The sequence below is a fragment of the Xyrauchen texanus genome, chromosome 32 (genome assembly GCF_025860055.1).
Source record: "Xyrauchen texanus isolate HMW12.3.18 chromosome 32, RBS_HiC_50CHRs, whole genome shotgun sequence".
Classification (NCBI taxonomy): Eukaryota; Metazoa; Chordata; class Actinopteri; order Cypriniformes; family Catostomidae; genus Xyrauchen; species Xyrauchen texanus.
In genome coordinates, this window is record NC_068307.1 from 38,415,796 (window position 1) to 38,438,645 (window position 22,850).

At 36.5% G+C, this 22,850-nt stretch overlaps 1 protein-coding gene across 7 annotated transcripts in view; it reads right to left on the reverse strand.

Moving 5' to 3' along the window:
• Positions 1–7,602: 7,602 nt before the first annotated feature.
• The window catches only part of arfgap1 (ADP-ribosylation factor GTPase activating protein 1), a 75,486-nt gene continuing 60,238 nt past the window's right edge, over positions 7,603–22,850 (reverse strand). For 2 of the 7 annotated variants that reach the window (XM_052101963.1, XM_052101962.1), the window contains 4 exons: positions 22,159–22,215; positions 12,859–12,918; positions 12,090–12,163; positions 7,603–8,632 (listed from right to left, as the gene is read on the reverse strand). In XM_052101963.1, coding sequence (XP_051957923.1) covers positions 8,362–8,632; positions 12,090–12,163; positions 12,859–12,918; positions 22,159–22,215 — 462 coding nt within the window. In that variant the 3' untranslated portion in view covers positions 7,603–8,361. The remainder of the gene's footprint in view (positions 8,633–12,089; positions 12,164–12,858; positions 12,919–22,158; positions 22,216–22,850) is intronic. The other 5 variants (XM_052101967.1, XM_052101964.1, XM_052101965.1 and 2 more) reach the window with 4 other exon arrangements.

Below are 22,850 nucleotides of genomic sequence, written 5' to 3' on the forward strand. Positions count from 1 at the left end.
CACGAGCAGCTTGCCGATGGAGCCTGGCACCCCCTTGCTTACTTTGGTAGCTCTGTCATAAAAATAAGTACAGCGCATTTGACCCAGGGCTGCTCCCACTGTATCTGACTGTAAGACACTTGCGCTTCATCTTGATGTGTGACAGGAAGTATTTGCCTCAGTCCATGGTTGGTCACACCCAGGTCGCAAAGCTTCGCAAAAGTTGGATTCTGCTAAATTTGTGTGACACGGCATAAAAAAGATGACCCTCTCTGGGCTTTACTCATCTCTTGACCATCATGGACAGGGGCACCAGGTAGCTGGAAGCAGAACCTCTGTCCTCGGTGACAACAGCAGATGTAGCACAGGCTTTCATTGACAACTAGGTTGCCCGCTTTGGCATGCCTTCTGACTTATCAGACTGTGGTCTCCAGTTTACCTCTGAGCTATGGACTGAGGTGGATCAGGGACTGAGAGTGCGACTGCACCGCACCACAGTGTTCTACCCACAGGCTAATGGTCTTTGAGAGTGCTTTTACCGCTCACTGAAAGTGGCTCTTAGGGCTTGTCTGAAGGATAACAATTGGGTTGAGCATCTTCCATGGGTCTTGTTCAGCTTGCAGATGGCACCTAAGGAGGATTTGCAGTCTTCTTCTGCTGAGCTTATATTTGGATATACTCTCTGTGTTCCGGGAGACTTCATTCCAGATATTACAACTCCCTGGACATCGGCTTTCCATTGCCCAGCACTGCTAGTCAAGGCCGATGCCTTCAAACCAGTTCCTACCACCTAGTATGGAATACCACCGGTTTGGATTCCCAAAGAACTCTCCACGGCCAAGTTTGTCTTCATTCAGAATGATGTGCATTGCAGTCCCTTGAAGCAAACATATGATGTCCCCTTCAAGGTCTTGGAATCAGGGGACAAAGCATTCCTGGTTGACATCAGGGGTTGCCCGGAACGCGTCACAGTCAACTGCCATATATCTGCTCATTAGACTGTGGATCAACCCACGGTCCCTGCCCTGGCACCCAATAGAGTTAGTCTGGTGGCCACCATGCCTAAGAAAGCTGCTCAAACTGCTCTTAGGGCCAAGATGACCCAAGCCGAGACAGTATACAGGTGATGCACAAGTTCAGGGGATATCATTTGTGCTCCTAAAAAGTTAATTTTACCAGTGTTTGTTAGGGGTACATACATAATTTACCCACCTCTGAGCAAGATGTGACATCATCCGGCTGCGCTATATTGTTGTTATAGAGTTGTAAGAGAAATACAGGCAGAGAGCCTTTGGTTTAGATCTCTGCCTCCGTTCTCTTCTGTTAGCATAAAAGCTACAATATTATATTATATAATATTAAGAAAATACATCAGGCATATTATATAATATGAGCTATCAACAAATTATAGAAAAAGAAAAAGAAAGAATGTGTTTAAAGCTTCTATATTATTTATTTACTGCATATTTGCATTGAATTAACTTTTTTGGTGCGTGAGATGAGTAAAAGAGAACAGCACCAGTGTATGCCGGTTGATTAGCGCCACCAACACACTGGATTGTGCAGCAACAGTGACTCTGGAAAATTACAAAAAGCTATTATCTCACTGGTCAATCAGTTTTCATCACAGCCCGAAGAATAATAATAATAATAATAATATATTTTTTTACTGCTTTTCATAAAAATAATATTCGGTCTGGGGACAATTTTTAACATGCACATACATTTTATATTGCACCTGTATTGCTCTATACTGTACTATACTATACCATTGCTTTGATAAACATTATGTGAATAAATCTTTTAGATGCTTTGTCTATGACAGTATGCTCTGTGCATCTAATTGAAAAAAAAATATGAAGTAGCTTAAATGTAGCGAGCTACTTTTGCAGTGTAGTTTGTCTGAAGTGGAGTGGTGGTGCTGTAGTGGTCTAAAGCACAGAACTGTTAATCAGAAGGTTCGATCCCCACAGCCACCACCAGTGTGTCCTCGAGCAAGGCACTTAACTCCAGGTTGGATAAAAGCGTCTGCCAAATGCATAAATGTAAGTGTAGCTTTTAGCTTAGCTTAACTAGTTGTAGCTTAGCTTGCTAATTTTTTGAGTAGCTTGCCCAACACTGTTTGTGATTATGTATAACATTTATGGCTCTATTTTTGTTTATGCGCAAAGTGCAGCGCTATGCTCAACAATCATGTGCAATGTCTTATCCAATTTTCACAAGAGTGCTAATTCTAAGCACAATTTTAATATCAGCACAAAGAGCATGCGGGTGGGAGTATTTGTGCTATATGTGGGTGTATGCATGCAAACTGAGGATGTATTGTATGTAAATGGAGTGGCATAAAGTGTAATTTGCTATTTTCCTGATAAATAGGTCATTACACTGAGACGTTTCAAAAGCACGTCTGCTTTAAGCACAAAGTGCAATTTGCAATCATGTCCAAATTCTGAAAATATAGTGGCACATCAAATTATGTCCCTGTCAATCACAGTTAGTCATTTTATAAAAAAATTTGATCCAGTTCTTTCTTCTGAAGAACAGAAATTAAGATTTTATAAGAATATCTCAGATCTGTAGGTCCATACAATGCAAGTGATTGGTGATCAGGCCTTTGAGGCTTCAAAATGCAGATAAAGGCAGCATAAACATAATCAGACTCCAGTGTTTTAATAAATTACTTCTGAAGCAATCTAGTTGGTTTTGGGTGAGAACAAACCTATTTATGACTCCTTTACTGTACATCTTCCCATTGTAGTCTTGTTTGCCAGTTTTTTTTTTTAGATTCACACCATTCTAGTTCTGCTAGTATGAATAGCTTGCTGATTTTTAATAATGGAAGAAAATTTGAATAATGAGACACACACAGACAGGTACAGGTAAGAATATTTTTTTTAACCGTTGGCCAAGTGACCAAGTTTTTTATTTTTTATGTCTATTAATCAAAATTGTATTTGAAGAATATTTGAACTCTAAACGTTCTCATATAAAGATACCCTTCTAAGTGCACTATGGGAACTTGGTCAACCATTGGCAAGAAATTATAATATGATATAATAAAATAAAATATAATTTAATATATTATAATGTAAAATAAACTATTTTAAAACTATAAGGAGACTAATTTTACTAAATATTATAAATACATGAATTTAGCCATATGATGATATCCTTCACTTTACATTACATTAAAGAATGTGTGTGTTAATTTATAACCTATAATGTGAGTGGTTGCTATGGATGCAGCTTCACTGTGACTTTGTTGTCATGGAAACTGTCAAGTTCCTCTCTGTAGAGATCAACCAGTAAAATTTAACATCTACATCTAAATAAGATTAACATTATAATAGTCACAAATACTGCTTTATTACATGTTAATTAAAAACCTACATTTATTCAATTATATTATTTTTGGCATGCATCCTAAGTTCATGTCATGTGGTTGTGTGGGTTTATTGAAGTGTCTGTTGATTGAGAGTCTTTTTTGAGAGTATGTTTTATTAATCTAATTTAGTGTGAAGTTACAACTTTGACCACATGCATGGAATATGCCATATTTCATCTTCAATGTTTTTGAATGGTCAGAACGCTTAGAAAAGTAAGCAAGGCAAATCCATGAATTGGAAGAAGCCAGACAGACAGGCATACATAATACATTGTACTGTATTGGAATATTTATTTATTTATTTTTTCAGTAGATTATTCCAATAAATTGATTATCCATTTTTGTTTGTTTGCATGTGTCTGCATGTCACAGGATGCGTTGTATCAGTGTTAGGAAAACCAAGATAGGAGTTCCAGGTGATGGGTTATAAATTATACATTACATCATGATAGAAATACTTAAAAACAATAACAGAGTATAAAATGTGTCAGTATATTTCTCTTAAGTCGGCCACATTTTTTAATTTATTTTTTTCAAGTCAGTGTTACAACTTTTCTAGGTAAGTGTTACAACCGTATCCGGCATGGGGACAGTTGTAACAAATGCGCTCCATGTCTTCATACACAAACTGTGTACAATAGGAACAATGTATGCAGGTTTTATATGCTTATTTTGTTGGTAGACTAATAAAGGCATCTCAAGCAAAAAAAGGCATGTTTATTATGGTCTGTATTTGTGCAGTATAGCAAAAAACAACTGTACACAGTCTACCTTACTGAACAATAGTGTAAAATTGGGGTGGGACCCCAATCATGCATCTGTCCTTGTTTATACATTTTAAATACAAATTTTGAGTATGAATATGAGCTACCTGCAAGGCTTCCAATTAGGAAAATAAATGTGGTGCAAATCAAATGAGCACCTGTGACAGTGTTATTTGTAGTTGTAGAGATTAGCCACAGATGTGTATCAGTAAATATGAAGTCACAGAGAAATTTATTTTAAGAGTTGCAAGCTTGTAGATTTTTTTTCTCTCCAACAAACACAACACAACAGTTACATTCTTCATTGCAGGTGCACAAATCCTTTGCTACTCCCAAAAATAGTACAAAGCAGGTGTAGCAGTTGTAAATACCTATAAAACTGTGGTCTGGGGATCCTAAAATGTTGGGACCAAATTTTCAAACAGTCTCAACACTCCACTTTCATATAGGTCACAGAATATAGCAACCTCCCTCACAATCCATTCTGGCCAGCAGAAAAGGGACTTACCAGTACACAATCTGGGTTCTGCCATATGTTCGAGGCAACATTTAAATAAGTGTCGATTTAAACAATCTGAACACTTTCATCCATACCGAGTGTAAATACGAAATAATGGGGAGTAACTTAACTTTTCGGATTATAGAGAGGCTTTGTAATGGCAAAATGGGGTAAGAACTGCCTGTTCAATCACAAACCAGGGAGGAGCTCTCTCAGGTGGAAGTGACCAATGAGCCAAATGTCTGAGACTGAATGCATAGTAATAAAACAAAATCTTGTGTAGGCCTATCCCACCTTTGTCTAATATAATTTATTAAAATGCTGGGATGTTTACCATTCCAAATGAAGGACTTCGCTATGCTATCAAATTGCTTGAAATAAGTCCGGGGGACATCTACAGGGAGAGATTGTAACAGGTAGTTACATTTTGGAATACAATACATTTTTATAACATTAACCTTCCCAATTATCGATAAATGTAATGAAGCCCACCTGCCCACATCACTCGAAAAACATTTTATTAAAGGGTCAAAATTAACTCTAACTAGGTCAGACAAATTTGCTGGGAATTAAATTCCCAAATACTTAATGCACTGTTTGGGCCACTGGAAGGCACCCGGCTGGATGGCCGTTACTGGACAGAACGCTTTCAGAGCCAAAGCTTCAGATTTAGACCAATTGAATTTGTATAGTGAGAACTTGGAAAAGGAATTAATAATTCTGTGGAGGCAAGGCATATATCTAGCATGTTCAGAGACAAATAATAAAATATAATCTGCGTAAAGCAGAAGCTTATGCACCACACCTCCCGCAACCACCCCTGGAAAATCAGCCTCCATTCTTATCGTGGCTGCTAAAGGTTCCAGGGCAAGACAATAATGGAGATAAAGGGCATCCCTGCCGAGTGCCCCTATTCAGAGTAAATTAATCTGAAATCAATTTGTTTGTAGCGCTGCTACAGGGTGTTTATAAAGTAACTTAATCCAACCAATAAATGTACCGGGATACAACCCATACATTTCCAAAATCTTAAAAAGATAATCCCATTCTACCATATCAAACGACTTTTCGGCATCAAGTGAGATGGCAGCAACCTGAGACTGATCATTCGCTACTGACCACATGATATTGATGAGATGCCTAATATTATCTGAAGATTTATAGCCCAGCATGAACCCCACCTGATCTATATGTATAAAATATGTCATAACCTTACTTAATTGGTTAGCCAAAATCTTTGATACATTTTTTACAACTAGTTGGATCTGGGAGATTGGACGGGAAATGTAATACTCGGTTGGATCTTGGATCCTTTTTAAGAATCAGACTGATCCGGGCTTGTGCCATGGTTGGGGGAAGCTTTCCATTCTTTAATGATTCAGTATAAACTTCTAACAAAAGAGCCAGTTCTGTAGCATAGGATCTAGCCCCGGAGACCTGGAGTAGGTAGGTACTTAATTACGTCAAGCTCCTCCAAGGTTATCTCAGAATTAAAAAAATGAATTGCTCAATTGTCAGTTTAGGTTCTAATGGTTCCAAAAAGTTTCTAATATCCTCATCAGTAGATGAAGATGTGGAACTCTTTAAAGGCATTATTAATAGACTATTGCCTCCCTCATGGAGCTCCAAAATGCCATGGATTTGCTGGGGAGAGAAGCTAGGCTGTTTGACTGCAGGCTTCCATCACGTCATGATGTGCAGGTACATGCTGAGTTTGAGAATCGCAGCAAAGCACATCCGGGCTGAAAGAAATAAAGTGCTGTAATCTGATAACGTCTTGTTTTATGAACATTTAATGTCTGCGTATGACTTCCTTATACCTTCTTTAAAGAATTTAGCGATCTTAGATGGAATAAGTATATTAAACAAGATGTGTAATAAGCATATTTGCCAAATTTTCCAAAGTAAACAAATTGTTCCTAGAAATAAAGTCCATTGGGTATCTTTAATTGAGAGAAACTTAAAAAATTTGAAGAGATTGAGCATTGCGTATATAGAATTGAGTGTGAAACATCTCAGAAATCTTGGTCTAATATATATTTTAATATAGTTAAGCCCCCAATTTCACAACCTTTTAACTTAAAAGATATTATTTGCAACTATAGCAACACTTCCAATGATTCAATGGAATATATTGTTAATTTATTTTTTTGTATGGGAAATTCTTCATCCATAAGCACTCGCAGCCAACTCTCACATTTTTTAAAGTTTATTAATTTCTCAAATCCCTTCAATTGACTAAAAACAAGAAGTAACAGATTCCTGAAACACTATGAGAAATGTTTTGTTTAATACAACTGGTGATGTATAATTTTTTCCTCTGCATGCATGTTATTTTGATTTTATTTTTGGTCTTGGGGTGGGGACTCATTTGATTACTGCAATTGGCCTGATCGACTCCAATATACAGCGGCCAAATTAAATATGGCAACATGCCAATAACATCAAACCTCATTAGTTCTTGCAACAACATGCTATAATGTTTAGCCACAAGACCTGATAGAACTAATGAGGCTTGATGTTATTGACACTTTTTGGACATTGACAGCACAGGCTCACTATTAACTTTCATGTGAAGACTTTAATACCTTTCCTTTTGTTTCACAGAAGAACATCGTTCTGGTCTGGATCAATATGACGTTAATGATCACGGAGCGCCCACACTCTTCAGATGGAGTCACAATTATGATGATGATTCTGATAGGTTGAATGTATATTTGAGTCTCTCTGCCATCTGAAGTTAACTGACACAATACAATCAAAACAGAATGTGCCATGTAATGAAGCTCTGCTGGAGATGTCAGCATCTATTCTCTGAATGTTTTAGGAGCCTTACATGAGATGATCCTTCCTGAAGGGTAAGTAGGTGCTGTCTGATGAGATAAGAGCTCTCCAGCTGACAAACATGAAGTGTGTTTATTATTTTCTACAAAGTGTTAAGCAGCTAGAAATGACACAAAATGCAGAAGTCAGGTGTAAAATAAATTTTATTACACTTCATATATTTAAGTATTTAACTAGCAGAATATAGAGCAGAGCTTTCCCACTTCACCCAGATAACAGCATGTGTTGTTTTACAGCTTGACTTGATGGAAAAACATTTAGCATATTGCAAGATACACTACATACATGGTAGTAATTATCATCCTGATGTTTAGAATAGAAGAGTTCAAACTGATAATGCACATCTGGCACACAACAGATCATGTATGTGTGGTGTGAAGTGTATAATATTATTGCAAAATTAAAACTCAAGAAATTGACTGCAGCAAGAATGTACTTTACAATAACCTATTTTTTTTATTTTATAGAGATTTATAAAAAAAAAAAGAAAGAAAAACATCCATTAAACTGACTTGATTACATTATCAGAATGTTTATTAGTTGCATTTATTAGGATCCACAGACCACAAACAGTAGCTGACATGCAGATCACATCATAAAGCTGCTTTAACAATGACTTGAAAGGACTAAATGTCAAAAGTTGTAATCTCTATCAAGGACAGAGAGGCCACATCTGAAAATCTTTATTAACATATTCATCAACAGAAATCGATAACCATAAGAATGAAAAGGATACACTCAATGTACTACTCTGAGGACATGATAGGACACTCATCTGAGGTGGGTTTATGACAGATGTTCTAAATTTTTTGTACAGACAAATATTCTTAAACACACCTGATTTCACAAACCCTCTAGGATAAGACCAGGTTTACCCTGGTTCCATTTGATCACCAGCCGCTGTTGTCCCATGACTCCTCTGAAGGCTTCTTGCTCTTGGCATCTCCAGCGCTCTCCCAGGCGTTGTCCCAGGTGTCCCAGCTGTCTCCGGTGCTGCTCTTATTGTTAGCCTGAGCTTCTAAGCTCCAGTTCTTCTCAGCAGAGGTGTTGCTGTCAGATTTTTTAGGAGCCGAGTTACCGAAGGTCTCCCAGAAGTCCTGCTTAGCACCTCTATTGTCCTCACTGCTGAAAGTATCCTGGTTCTGATAACCTTCATAAGCACTGCAAATAGATCAAAACAACTTGGTCTCCTTTGGTGAACGAGTTTATGAAATACTTTTAAACAGAAATAACATGTGTGATATGTATTTCACAAAGAGCATGTGTTGGTGAGTGAATTCATGCCAACAACACACCACTACATCTAATTATTCCAACATACAGTTTAGTGCATATGTTTGCATACCGCTTTTGTCTCGTACGTGTACACACCGCTTTCAGAATTTATGCAAATGTAAGAGATCAGAGATGTATTTTTTAATTTAGTACTGCCCTTCAAACGCTACATAACAGATAAGTAAATCAGTAATTGTCCACTGTCTTTGCTTGAAATATTAACACTTATTGAAACTGTGTTGGTCAGACAAAGTCAGACTGAGCATTGAGAAACATGCAGAATATTCAATACATTTTTACCATCTACTTCTGCTTCTGCTATATTACCCTGCTGACTCTGCCTGTCTCTTAAAGTTCTGAACAGGATCATTGGTGTAAATTCAATAAATGTTTTGTTTTGTGGAATATATGTAAACATCTGTTATGTCAAATACAATAGCTTCATCAGGACAGTACTAATTGAAACTTCTGCACTCATGTGTATGGTTGCTCAAAATCATCACAAAATGGCATTTGCAGCCCCTCTTAACTTGCGTAATCTGATGCGTTTCCAAAAAACAGGATGATCAATCGATAAATAATGTAGGGTGGGACTTGTTTACATCGATGTGGAATTAATTGGATAGTGAAAAGTGCTCATAACATTCCAGAATATAACCAAATGAATTAAGCCAAATAGAAAAGTTGTTTCAGAGGTGAAGCAAGTGATCACATTTAGATGAAAGATTATAAAGACATGTTTTGTTGTTTCCTTTGGAATAGCACGCAGTCATAAATAGTGCTCAATAAGACCGAGAATGCATAATACAAATTTAAATGGAGTCAATTTCGATTTCATGTTGACTTGAGATTTGACATTTATTTATTATCAATGATAGTATCTGGGCATCAAAATCTTTGTACAGCGAACATGAACCACAAATAACCACATTCATAAGAATTTTGTTAAACTGTTCTTGATTTGTCGGGCCAGTTACAGTAAAAGTCAAATTTGAAATATCATGAAATGATTCTGATGCAGCTTTGGTTCTGTGTAAAACAAAATCTGCATCAAAACCGCTTTAAACTTTACCATAATAAGTTTGTCATTTTCTGTGGCTGTGCATGAGAATTTATATTTCAAGTGTGCAATTCTTTGTTTCAAGCGATCGTGAATCTGTGCCTTTTTAAAAATTGTGTAAAGGCACCTTTGTATGGTATATGTACTGCTTCAGTTGCAGCTTTACTGCTGTGTGTAAATACTAATATTTATTAGTATTCCTTTTCAAGTCGGTCTCTCAACGCAGTGGACCTGTTTGCCTCCACAGACACAGCCGCCTTCAGTTGTCCATGACTCAAGCTCCACTGCGCTTGGATGCCCTAGTTCACAAATGGCCAGTAAAACGGCAGTATGCATTCCTTTTAGTCTGCTTGCTATACCAAGTGCTGTGCAAAGTTGAGCTAAGCTGTCAGCACATGAGCTGAAGGAGCTGGTGGAGTTGCTCCTCCAAGGAAATTTTCCTTGAGGAGAGATCTGCTCTTGCAGGTTCGAGATCCGATTTGGCATAGCCATCCGGTGTTTTAGAGACTCTACATCTGGCGCTTGAACGGGGCTCATCAGACACTTAAGGGTTGTCATGGCCAATACTGGACACCATATTACAAGCTAGAGTGCCCTCAATGAGGTGGCTCTATGCTTTGAAATGTCAAATTTTTGTTCATCCCAATGTCAGAACCCAGCGCATTGCAGGCGGTGCTCCACTTTTTGCCAGAGCATTTGGATGCAGGACTCTCTCTATCCATGCTCAAAGTTTGTGTCGCTGCCATAGTGGCAGGAAATGAGACTGTTTGTCACTTGGGAAACACTCTTTGGTCAGTAAATTCTTAAGGGGAGCTAGATGGCTGAGGCCCTCACCCAGCATACTGTCCCAGTCTGGAACTTAGTGCTGGATTTACAAGCCCTGTTGGAGCCCTTAGAGGCGGTAAGCTTACGCATACTCTTGTTTAATTCTATGCTGCTGCTTGCTATGGCTTCAGTAAAGTGTGTTGGGGACCTTCATGTTCTGTCGGTCAAAGATCCTTGCTAAGAGGCTTGTTAAATGCAGTCCTTAAGCCTAGGGAAGGGTATGTGCCCAAGGTTTTGGAAACTCCCTTCATGGCTCAAGTTGTCACATTGCAGGCATTCTCCCCACCTCTGTTAGGGTTTTACAAGGCTGAGACTACACATTCTTGTCCGGTAAGTATATTGCAAATATGTGTAGAAAGAAAAATGCAATTCAGGCTTTCAGATCAGCCCTTTGTCTGCTTTGGAGCCCACGCAAAAGGTTTGGGTCACTGGGTTGTTGATGCCATTGCACTCACTTACAATTCACAATACATGCATTGCCACATGGGTGTAAAAGCTAATTGCCAGGAGCATGGCTTCCTCCTGGGCCTGAGTGAAAGGGGTGTCTCTAGAAGACATCTGTCTGGCAGCAGGCTGGGCTTCCCCTTACACCTTTGCCAAAATGGGACGTTTCCTCTCTCTGTTCCCAGATTTTGGCTGCGAAGGAGGTTATTAATATGTCAATGTTTCATTACACTGCTTCGCTAATTGCTTGTACTGTTTTTGTGTGGTTTTATAACCTCAACGTTCTCTCTCTCATTGTGTATGTGAAGAGGAGCTCTTTTTCAATGTTTTCAACACCCCGGCTGGCTGGCTAGCGGGATTGCTAATCATTTTTTTGCCAAGTTTTGCAACCTTGGTGCTTTTCTCTCTCTTCCTTAACATTTATCAATGTGAAGGCAAGTTTATTTTCAATGTTTTCACTACCCTGTCGGCTAGTGAGCATTGTTCTGTTGCTTTATAGCGTCAGCAACTGACGCAGCATCGAGAGACCGACTTGAAAGGGAACGTCTCTGTTACAAATGTAACCTTGGTTCACTGAAACAAGACACTGCATAGGGAACAAGATGCTGCATAGCTTGCCGGACTACTGACTTCTCACTGTTGAGGAACTGAGATATGGATTTCAGTCTAAAATCCTGACGGCGATGTGCTCCGGTTTTATATGTCAGCAATGACCCACGCATGAGGGCCGAATAGGAAATAATGAAGGGTGGGACTTAATTTTATACATTGGGATTTTATAACATTTTAGATTGTAATTTGTAGGCTATGATATTATCGGTTAATATTACTGTCTGGTTGTGACAGCAGAAAATTACTTTCAAAGGTGGAGAAAATTATGTTGAAAGATTATGAAAATATTTGTTTTTGTTTCACAATAAGACCAGTGACATTTAATATGGAAGTTAAGACTCATGTCATTAGAAGCATAAATAAACGTAATTTTGAAAGAAACCTAAAATTTAAGGCATTTACCTCTCATCTGTGCCATCTTTTCCACCAAAGAATGATGTCATATCCTTCCAACCCTTTGCACCTGCTCCCTGAACCTACACAAACATACATAAAATCAACTCAACACCACTGCCAATGCCATTGCAATAAACATTTTCATATAAATCACAATAATATTGGACCTACAGTAACTTAATCCCTTTTAACTGTTTAAATAAATAAACTTTGTAGCATTCTAAACTGAAGTTAGACATAGCCAAAAATACAAAACAATTTATATTACAAAACAACTTGACATAAATATGACATAAATAATAGTTTGGTCTATAATTATTATGAAAATACTTGTAGTTATATTATGGTCTTATTGTTGCAGTCTAATGATTATTTATCCATTGTATTGAAACAAAAATTGTTTCTGCATATTGTTCTCAAGCATTTAAACTAAAAATAATCAGTATTGTTTGTAAAAACAATATCGGTGGACCTCTAATTTCCATAGAGCACCAAAACGTGATTGTTATGATTTAAATTATTTGAATAATTTCTAAATCATTGTTGTACTCACCAATGTAATCACACAATGGTAGCAGAAAACAAGAAAAATAAACTTTAATTCAGATACAGAAACAGTACTCAAGTTCTCAACCACACTCCTCTGACTCAGAGAAATTAAAGCTGTTGTATCGGTATAAAACAGCACTTAACTACTGTGGTAATCCATAAGTAATTGATCATGTGATCAGAGGAGGCGGATTTGAGAACGATCAGGCAGCATTCTGCCCTGTACCTTTGTGGCCAGTCCTGTGATACTGACAGTCATGTCGTCAAATAACTTTCCTTCCTTCACCTAAATGAGTTACAGCAGCATTAGTGAGCAGTTAACAGAGCTTAATTTATAATTGTACGCAGATGATACATACAACTTTTAACATTTGAAGGATTCTTCAAAACTACAGCAACATAATATTACAGACAATTACACATGATACAGAGAACATGTTTTGGCAATAATTGAAATACCAAGCCTATCCTTAAACAATGACATGCAAGCGCATCATGTGTAGCTTACAATCAGAGAAGTATTAAAGATCTCTAATAGTAAAATATTATACTACACAAAATGAAGACAATCATTGCTAGAACATTAATACTGCATCAGCTTTGCTGTTGGGATTTAATTCATCAAACATAATAATGTGACTTTATTATAAAGGTATTATAAGTTATCAGAAGCAAAATGTTCCAACATGAGGGCTTTACAGCAGTGTGTTTGACCCACATTCCCAATTATACAACACTAGAGCTCCAGCAATAAGGATACAGGCTCAAGCATGACATCTGCCATATAGCAGAAACTTCCTATCTGAAGTTTAGATCTGACAAGTATAAAGGCCCTTTCACACCAAAAGTAATCACCTTAACCATATTCAAGACTTTATAATAGGTGGCACTTATCGACTGTCAATTTTACTCTGGTACAGTAAGTGCTGCAAAGCACATTTCAGCTGATCCATACTCACGGATCATGAATGAGAAGAACTACTTGGGGGGGGGGGGAACAACAAGGAACACTTAGAGACACATTCACAAACTAAAATACATGTAAGATCATAAACTTTTTAAAAATGTGATTACAGAGATACAGAAATATAATTGACATGTTAAGAGAACCCATCCGAGTAAAGATGTGTTTGTTTTCAAGACATTTGATGCAAAGAAAACACACATCAACACTGTCGGTTTAGGATTTCCTCCTTTTAATTAGTGTTTAATGTCAGAGGTTTGGAGCTTTAGCTCCATCAATTAAGCTCGTTTTAGTTACTGCAGAAGCTCCTGACACGTGATCTAAAGCTCATTTTTATTGGTTGGGGTATTTCATCGTGGGGTGAGAAAAGAAAAAATAATCAATGCACTCACCGTAAAAAAAAGTGCTTTGTCAGTGTGAGGATGTATATTCCCAATGTGAATGGTTCCATAAATCTTCAACATGGCAAAAATTCATATTTGGTGAGAAAGGGCCTTTGGGACTTTTAGAGAAGCAAATACTAACTTTAGGATAACCCCAGCAGTGTTCTAACATGTACTTGTTTCATCATAATCATCATTAGTCATTTCATAGAATTGACAGTAACTTTAGGCAGATGTCTCTTGGCCACTTTCAGCGGGAAATCCACTAAGAATGAATTGCAGCCAGTAAAAGTGTTGTTTATTTGTATACGCTGTCTGTGCTGGTTTAGCGGCCAGTTCACTACTTGAATAATGCAGATCAGGTGCAAACGTGACCAAAAATAAATCTGCGCTGAACACGTTTTACATGGCGCAATTCCGATCTTGTTGGTTGGTTCTCAGTGCTAAACAGCAGAGGGAGCAATAGACAACCGCAATCTGACTCAATCTTTTTTTACCTTGAGATTTGAGTGTTAAATCCAGTTATGAGCTTTATGAAACAATCAAACAGTGTTGATATTCCACACATTTAATGACTTTTTCATGAGCATCACATTCTCCTCAAACAGGAGAGTTAAATGAGTAATGCAGAACACTCTGTATGCGATAATACAAAACAAAAGGAAACTATACAAAAGCTAAATCAGTAAGTATGGCAGATCTGCCATCATCTCTCTTCACCAGCTCACACACATACGGTGTACTAAAACCCAACATGTTTGCATTTACGTTTATGCATTTGGCAGACACTTTTATCCAAAGTGACTTTACAGGGCAATGTATAAATGTTTTATCAGTTTGTCTTTTTTTGATCAGTTATGTAATATGCAAATGAGTAGGTAGTGTCTTAAAAGCACCATGCATGCAAGTGTAAATGTGTTATTACACTGTCACTGTTACATTAGCTATGATAACACAAACGTTAACTAGTTTCTTCACCAACAGCTGTGTTTGCATCAGTGGTTGCTTGGAAATAGGGCTGTGTTAAAAATATCGATACGATGATAGATCAGCATGTTCTTCTTGCCAATATGTGTATTGATGCAGCGGAGTCCATTTCGATATTATGCAGCACTTTGAAAGTTTGACTGTAGACTACCATGTCTATGCACAAGTTGGCTCGGATCCCCCGATACAGATGTTCATACCAGGTCTAAACAGGGCAAGAGTGACATTTGACAAGCGATGTCGTTGCTAAGACACAACAACGTGCACTTAACAGGAATACATTTGATTATATTTTGAAGAACAGACGAAAGAAAAGCGGCTAGTGTACATGTCTGATTCATGTACTGATTTACTGTACATGGGTTGTAAATAGCCTATATACTGTATATATGAATCATATACAGGTGGCTGGTAAATTTGGGTAAAACAAACAAAAAAAAAGGTTAGTTTTGTACCCTGCTCTTAACCGAGGTGCAGAAAATACCAAAGATCTGCAATGGAGGCAAATTTCACATGTGAGGGTGAGTTAGACTAACTATATTAAGAAAACACAATTTCAGGCTAATATGTTTTTCGTTTGAATTTAGCACAGTATATTTTTCACTGCCTATAATCTGTAACACTTTCTGTGTATTTATGAATGTGGCCTAAAATATGGGATATATGAGTTCTATTAAATGTAATAATTACCAGTTTCATTTTATGATTATTATACAAAACTTTGTATATTTTTAAAATATTCTTTTTTTAAACTATCAAAAGAGCAGCAAGAAATCCTTTAAAATCAGAAAAAAGAAAGTGTGAATAAAAGTAATTTTCTTTTGGTAACAGAATTATTCATTTTACTTTTCTTATTTTATTGTGTTTTGAATGGTGCAAAATTAGGTTAGGTTTTACCCAAACTCTTTAACAGTTTACTATAAACAACTGTTTACATTTACATTTAGCAGATTCTTTTATCCAAAGCCGCTTACAAATGAGGAACATAAGAAGCAATTTGTCATACAAAAGTCAACAATATCTTCAGTATCGCACTACTAAATTCTCAAATTGGCTGGAAACCCAGTTCTGTGGGAACCGGTCACGCAGTAGGGATGTTTTGCTATTAACCGCAATTAAAAATGTCACGATGATAATGTAACCATAAGCATTTAGAATCTATGGTAAAAAACTGTGAAATGTTTTATTCACACATGGCAAAAAATATTATGTATTATATACATTTATAATATAAAATAGTTATTTGGTGTAAACCTAGCAAAATGTGTAAATCTATTGTGCTTGTGCCTGGTTAGTGCAGCTGGTGTTATGGTTGGGGATGGTGTCCGAGTGGTGCTTGGCCAGGAATTGCGGACTGAACATGAACTTTCATTCCAAGTAAAACTGGGGCTACACACAAACTTCAAAATATAACAAAGGAATTCGATCTAACAGACTCGTATACACAGAAAATGTATATAATGTAAACACATTTCAATATTATTTAATATCGAACTTTAAATCGCCTGATGAAAGCAATGTATCCAGTAATATGCATAGTCCACAGTCTTTCTTTTTTTTGTGAGGTTTTTTGACAGAGTAAAGGACCGTATTTTATGTACACTTTATTGTGGGGTGTCTGACAGACATTGGGTTCACTCTTCAATTTTTAAACAATAAAACAAAAGGTCCCCCAGAATAGCAAAACACACATACTGGTGATCAAAGAACTACAGCTGTACCCCATGGTGAGCACAATGGAGACAAATGGTTCAACCAGGCCTACACATGACCATTCTGGGATCACATCTTCTCTCCCCACTCTGGTGCCATCTTATCAAGAGAACAGAACATCAAAAACACAGATGCATTCCTCACCCTTTCTGCAGGCCATGACTTGGGCACAGATTTAATGAACTCAGCATCTCACTGACTACTACAGAAACACACTTTTATGTACATATATGTTACGCACACTTAATGTTAGTAGATCTAGGTATCATCATGTCTTTGCATGTAACGTTTCTTGCTATTATCTTTGGTAATGCACTAGTCGGATTCTTTTAAATTGGTGATTGAATGTTTAGTTGACTAGTTATAGTACTAGATAGGTCATGTTTGAAATCAATGCAATCAGTTTCCCATTTCGTAAATGTTGGAGTATGGTGTCTCAAAGTAATCTGCGCGATATTGCCGTTATAAGAACGAGTACTGAATTAATCCACAAACTCCTGATATGCAAACGAGGGTGGTCCTAGAGACAAATGAACAGTTTCGCACCTAAAATGCAGAACCAGGATTGGCTCAATCCTAGGATTAAAACCAACTATTTGGAACCAATAGTCAGTTGTTAATTTTCATCAGAAGATTGCTGCTCACCCACTCAAGACTTCATCCTGCTCATCCAGACAGACACTGTGAGAGCATCTTATTCACCGAAATTGCTCTGAGACTCTCCCTCTCTCTCAAACACGGCAAGAAAAATGCGAGCATACTTTTACATACACTAAACTGATACATTAAGTTAAGATTTACCAACTGCATTCAGTTATTGTTCCAGCGCGTCCTGCTGAATTTTTCCGTCATTACAGCAGAACCAACATAAAATTCTCCGTCATTTTGGGGCATACAGATAAGTTTAAGACATCATTAGAGACTATAAAGGGTCTACTTTTATTTGTGTACACTCACAATAACAACAAAACCTTGTGCTTTTGTAAAATAAAGAAAATAAAAAAGGGTGAGCTGTAAGCAGCCTCTGGGTTCGCAAGCATATATCTGAAACATGTCACAAAAACTCTGCGAATACTTATCACACAAACATGAACCATATGTCTAAAGAAAGCTTAAAATGTCTACTTTTAAATAAAACAATTCAAATTTAAAACAAATATTCTCCTGTAATTTGTATGAAACAAAGCGATGTACAGTTTTTACTGGCTCAGCTAATTATCTCTAATGTGATCACACCCACGGGCAGAGGGCGCTATTCATCCGCTAATGTGCTGAGGCGATCAATGCAAATGGTAAACGCCCCCGACTGTGTCTTAAAAACAACAAGTTCATTCAAATTTCCACACGTTTGAAAGATGCACGATACACAAGTGAGAAAACTCCTGAATAGTGATGAAGATTTATAATTTTCCTCAGAAGAAGAGGGGGACTCCGATGAACGTTTGTATTTTGAAGCGAGACTTGATTCAGCCGAGGATACATTTTCAGATGAGTCATATAGTTTTCATTAGTTGACATGTTATTTTATATAAACATGAACATATTTTACTAGTGGGACTGTTTCCAGATTGCCAGCCAGGATTCAGAGTATTGAAATTTGAAATATGTCCTAATAAGAAAGTTTTAGTTACATTTAAATGCTGTTTCGTCTAAAGCAGGTATTTCAATTGTATGCTGTATGATATAAATATGATATGTAATATGATATAAAATAATATGAATGTTTAGATTATATTTTAACTAGTGATTATGCTGCCTCATTATCATCAATGAAGCTTGTGCTTGCAAATATGTGTTCAGGTGTAAATGAGTAAAATGCACTTTAAATATGCCTATATTAGAAAATCAGCATATTATAATGATTTCTGAAGGATCATGTGACACTGAAGACTGCAGTAATGATGCTGAAAATACAGCTTTGATCACAAATGTATTTTACAATATATTCAAATAGAAAACTGTTCTTTTAAATTGTAAACAGTTCAAAATATCACTGTTTTACTGTATTTTGGATCAAATAAATGCAGCCTTGGTGAGCAGAAGAGACCTCTTTTAAACGGTAGTGTAGGTCTAAAATTAGTAAAGTCTTTATGTAAACAAAATGTATAGTCAGTTTACTTCTTTTAACTTAAAACTTGATTTTGATCATTAAGTCTCCTCACATTCCTCATTGATAGGCCCAGGGGAGGGGTCTTTTGTCTCCTCAGCTGTGAATTGCAATCAATATTCATTATAGTTCACACCTCCTAGCATATGACCTTTCTAACACTAAAAGCCTCTTACAAAAGTTCAATTACTATATTGTTTTGTATGAATGAGTGATCAGGATGGTTTTCACATAATTTTGTAGCAAAAACTCTAGGCTACAAGATTCAGTTCTCAAAGACTTTAGCCATTAATGTGTTTTTAAGCAACTGAAAAAAGCACAAATCTCAAGGCATGTCAAAACTTCTCCAGGGCCCAAAACACCCTCAGACCTCAGAGGGTTAAGCTAAATGGTTTACAGATGGTTTAAAGCGGTCTCTCATTTCACACTTATTGCCAAAGAACTCAGGTCTTTACATTTTCTCCATTTACCCATTAATTTAGTTTACTTTGTGTGTATGTGTGTGTGATAGTTTGTTAGTTTAGTGTGTAGTATTCCAATTCTATGTTAGTTTGTTGAAGAAAATCAATAAAACATTGTATTCAAGTTGATGTTTGATGGTTTTTATTGTACACAAATTACGGTAATTTGTTCAGACCGATCTTTACTACTTTGCACTTAAATAAAATCTATATTTAATCTATATTAAATTGTTACTGCTTATGGCCAAAACAGTGACAACTTAATAGAATTGATATTATAAAAAATATTTGGTGGACGAATACGTTGATTAATTGTCTAAAATTGATTCCCTCAAAATTCCTAGAATTTATTAAAATGAATGAATAACGATTAATTAAAATTTTTTCCCCTTTTGAGCTTATTTTTCCCTATACTTAAATTGTTGCACAAGGCATTTTTTTGGATGCCATTAAATACTTTTGAATGCCGAGCAAGGATTGCCCTGTGACTCCAAGCACATTGAAGTGCGTAATTTTGCGCCTGGTATGTGGATAAGCAGTGTTGTGCCCTATATTGGAGTGTCTCTTATTATTTACCTCCTATTTACTTATTGTGTATTTATCAGTTTTCCTATTGTATGGCTGCACTCAGTGTCCATGTATTCCTAAGAAATGTGTCCATTAACAATTGTGATATGATATGCCTTTTTTCTTTTGCCTCAATGATGTTGCATTATAAAAAAATTGCAAACATATGTAAAACCATGATTTGTTTTCTCAGATGGTAATCTATGCCTTTTTTCTGCATGAATATATCCATATTAGTTTGTGAACGCACAGCTCATAGAGTGCTACTTAAGCTGTTTCAGTAATATTCTATGGCAGATACCTGTACCATTCAAATCAATAGCACAAATATAGATGTTTATTGAAAGAGAGGCTTTAAACACGTCATTTTTGATCCCACCTAGATGCCGTGCTACACTGGGAGTCTACAAGAGCTGCTACAATGACTGCTATTTGCATTAAATCTGCATCTGATTTTCCATTGGACTTTATGAATAAATGTGTGTCCCACCTGGAAGCCTGGCTTCTCTATATGATTTATCGAGCTGTCAAATGGGTGGGACTTCGCAACAAACAGCCAATAATTGAAACGTGATGCACGTGATTGACAGTGTATAAAATATTCAAATCGCAAATGGCTGTTGAGTGTGAAAAGATCAGCAGCTCAGAGATTCACACAAAATTATAATATGATATTTTGCATATTGGCACTTCTAATTGTTGCAAAACAGCTTTGAGCTTTGTCAATGTCACTGTTTGATAGTAATGTAAGCCACCTTTAGGGAGGAAAATTGCCAGGGCTCCAGACTGCGACTAAAATGGTTGCAAATGTGACCAAAATATTTGATTGCGACAATAATTTAAAATCTAGATGCCTTTGGCAACAATCAGGTTGTGTGCGTTCATATGTGGTTTCATCAGGCATCATCTTGTGTGTTATTGAATACACTTTCAAGCATGCAACAGTTTGTCTCTAGCTGCTTTTCACCTGTTCTGTTGCGATGAGCTCACTGCACCACAAACAACAACAAAACCAGCGCAAGAGAGTTGTAAACAAATGACTCTTTTGAACAGGTTCTTTTTCAAGAATCACCCGAAAACAAGTAAGGGTTTGAACTCAGGAGCTCAGGTTAGCAGTATGAATCAGATTCACTTTCTCAGCAAATCAGCCATCAGTGAGTTCACAACTGGGAGCGCAGACATTTCAAAATAAAACTGGAAAAATGTGTGCTTGACACCAGAATAATGTTGTTATACATGCACAGACAAATTAAAATAAAAAAATCTGAAATACCAGGAGAAACCACAACACATTCCACAGTTAATGTAACTTACAAATTCAGCTTAATCTGATAAGAATAAAATATATATATTTTATTAATATTTGTATAATAATTAATAAAACATGCCTTGAATACCTTTTTATAATAATAGCCTAATAATAATAATTATTAGGCTATTATAAAAAGTTTTATTAATATAAACTATAAATGTAAGAGTAACAGTTAAATATAGGCGTTTCATTTAGATTTGAAGCACTTTGGATTAAGCCCTGCCCACACTTAAGCCCTGCCCACACTTGGTTCTATCCGAATACAGAGACAGATAATTTTGTCATATGAACAGATACAGATAATGGTTCCGCTGCACACCCCTTTTTTCGGTTTCCACATTTTTGAAAACACCAGCCGCTACTGGCCTGGACATGAATGTTGATAATTGATTCGAGTAATTTAGGATTTCCCTACGTTTTAGGATCCCCCCCAAAAGAACAAAAATATTCACTTATATTTTACATGGACAAAATGAAGCATATTTTTAAGACCATGAAGAAGTTTAGCATTGCGACATTATTTCCCTGACAATATTTCAAGCACATCCAACCCCCCAGCCCCACTCACCCCCAATTCTCATATTCACACGAAATGCAGAAATTAAAATCATCCAGTCCAGATACAATGATTTTTGTTGAATTAAAATCTGCATAAATTAAAATCAGTAAAAATAATACAACCAAATTGTATAACACATTACAGTAATGAGAATTATTATTATTATTTGCATTACGGCAATTCATTATGTGAAAAAAATATAAATGGTCTTAAAAACAGGCCTCATTTTCTTTAAGGAAAATATTTATTTATTTTAAATGGGAAATATGACCCAGACATGTTCTTCACAGGTTTTATGACATACACGTTATTATACTGTATATTGTATACCGCATTTGCTAAAAACACTCAATTAGCACAGCTAGTGAAAAACAGCTAGTGTTATATTTTGCTCATATATCCACCTCATATAACACTCACATTTATTCTTTAAATACACTAGTTTACAACAGTATCACAAGCATGATCATTACCTTCTCTTGTGTGGGTTTGATAACGGTGTTATTTAATGTTTGGCCCAATTCAGCAGCCTGAAATAAAAAATGAATAAAGCCACATGAGCATACTGCACAAAATATTACAGATGGGAATTGTGTAGTGTACCTCTAGCTTTATATAAAATAACTTCATGAGTGTGAAAAACAAACAACAAAATGCTGTTAGTTATAGTACAATGTACACTACATAACTAATTTATAAATAAAACTTGATGACAACATGGCAATCACAAAATTGAGTCAAAATAAGAGCAACCTTAACAACGTACTAGGGGTGGGTGGCATGACCCACATCTTTGTAGGAGTCATTTTATATTGTGGTCCTAGTCAGTGGTGGGCAAGCTACTTATAAAAATAGCTAGCTAAGCTACAAAATACTCGACAGAAAAATTATTTAAGCTAAGCTGAAAGCTACACTTTAGTGAAATGGCTAGTTATGCTACAAGCTACAGTCAGGTCCATAAATATTGGGAAATCGACACAATTCTAATCTTTTTGTCTCTATACACCACCACAATGGATTTGAAATGAAACAAACAAGATGTGTTTTAACTGCAGAATTTCAGCTTTAATTTGAGGGTATTTACATCCAAATCAAGTGAACAGTGTAGGAATTACAACAGTTTGTATATGTGCCTCTCACTTATTAAGGGACCAAAAGTAATGGG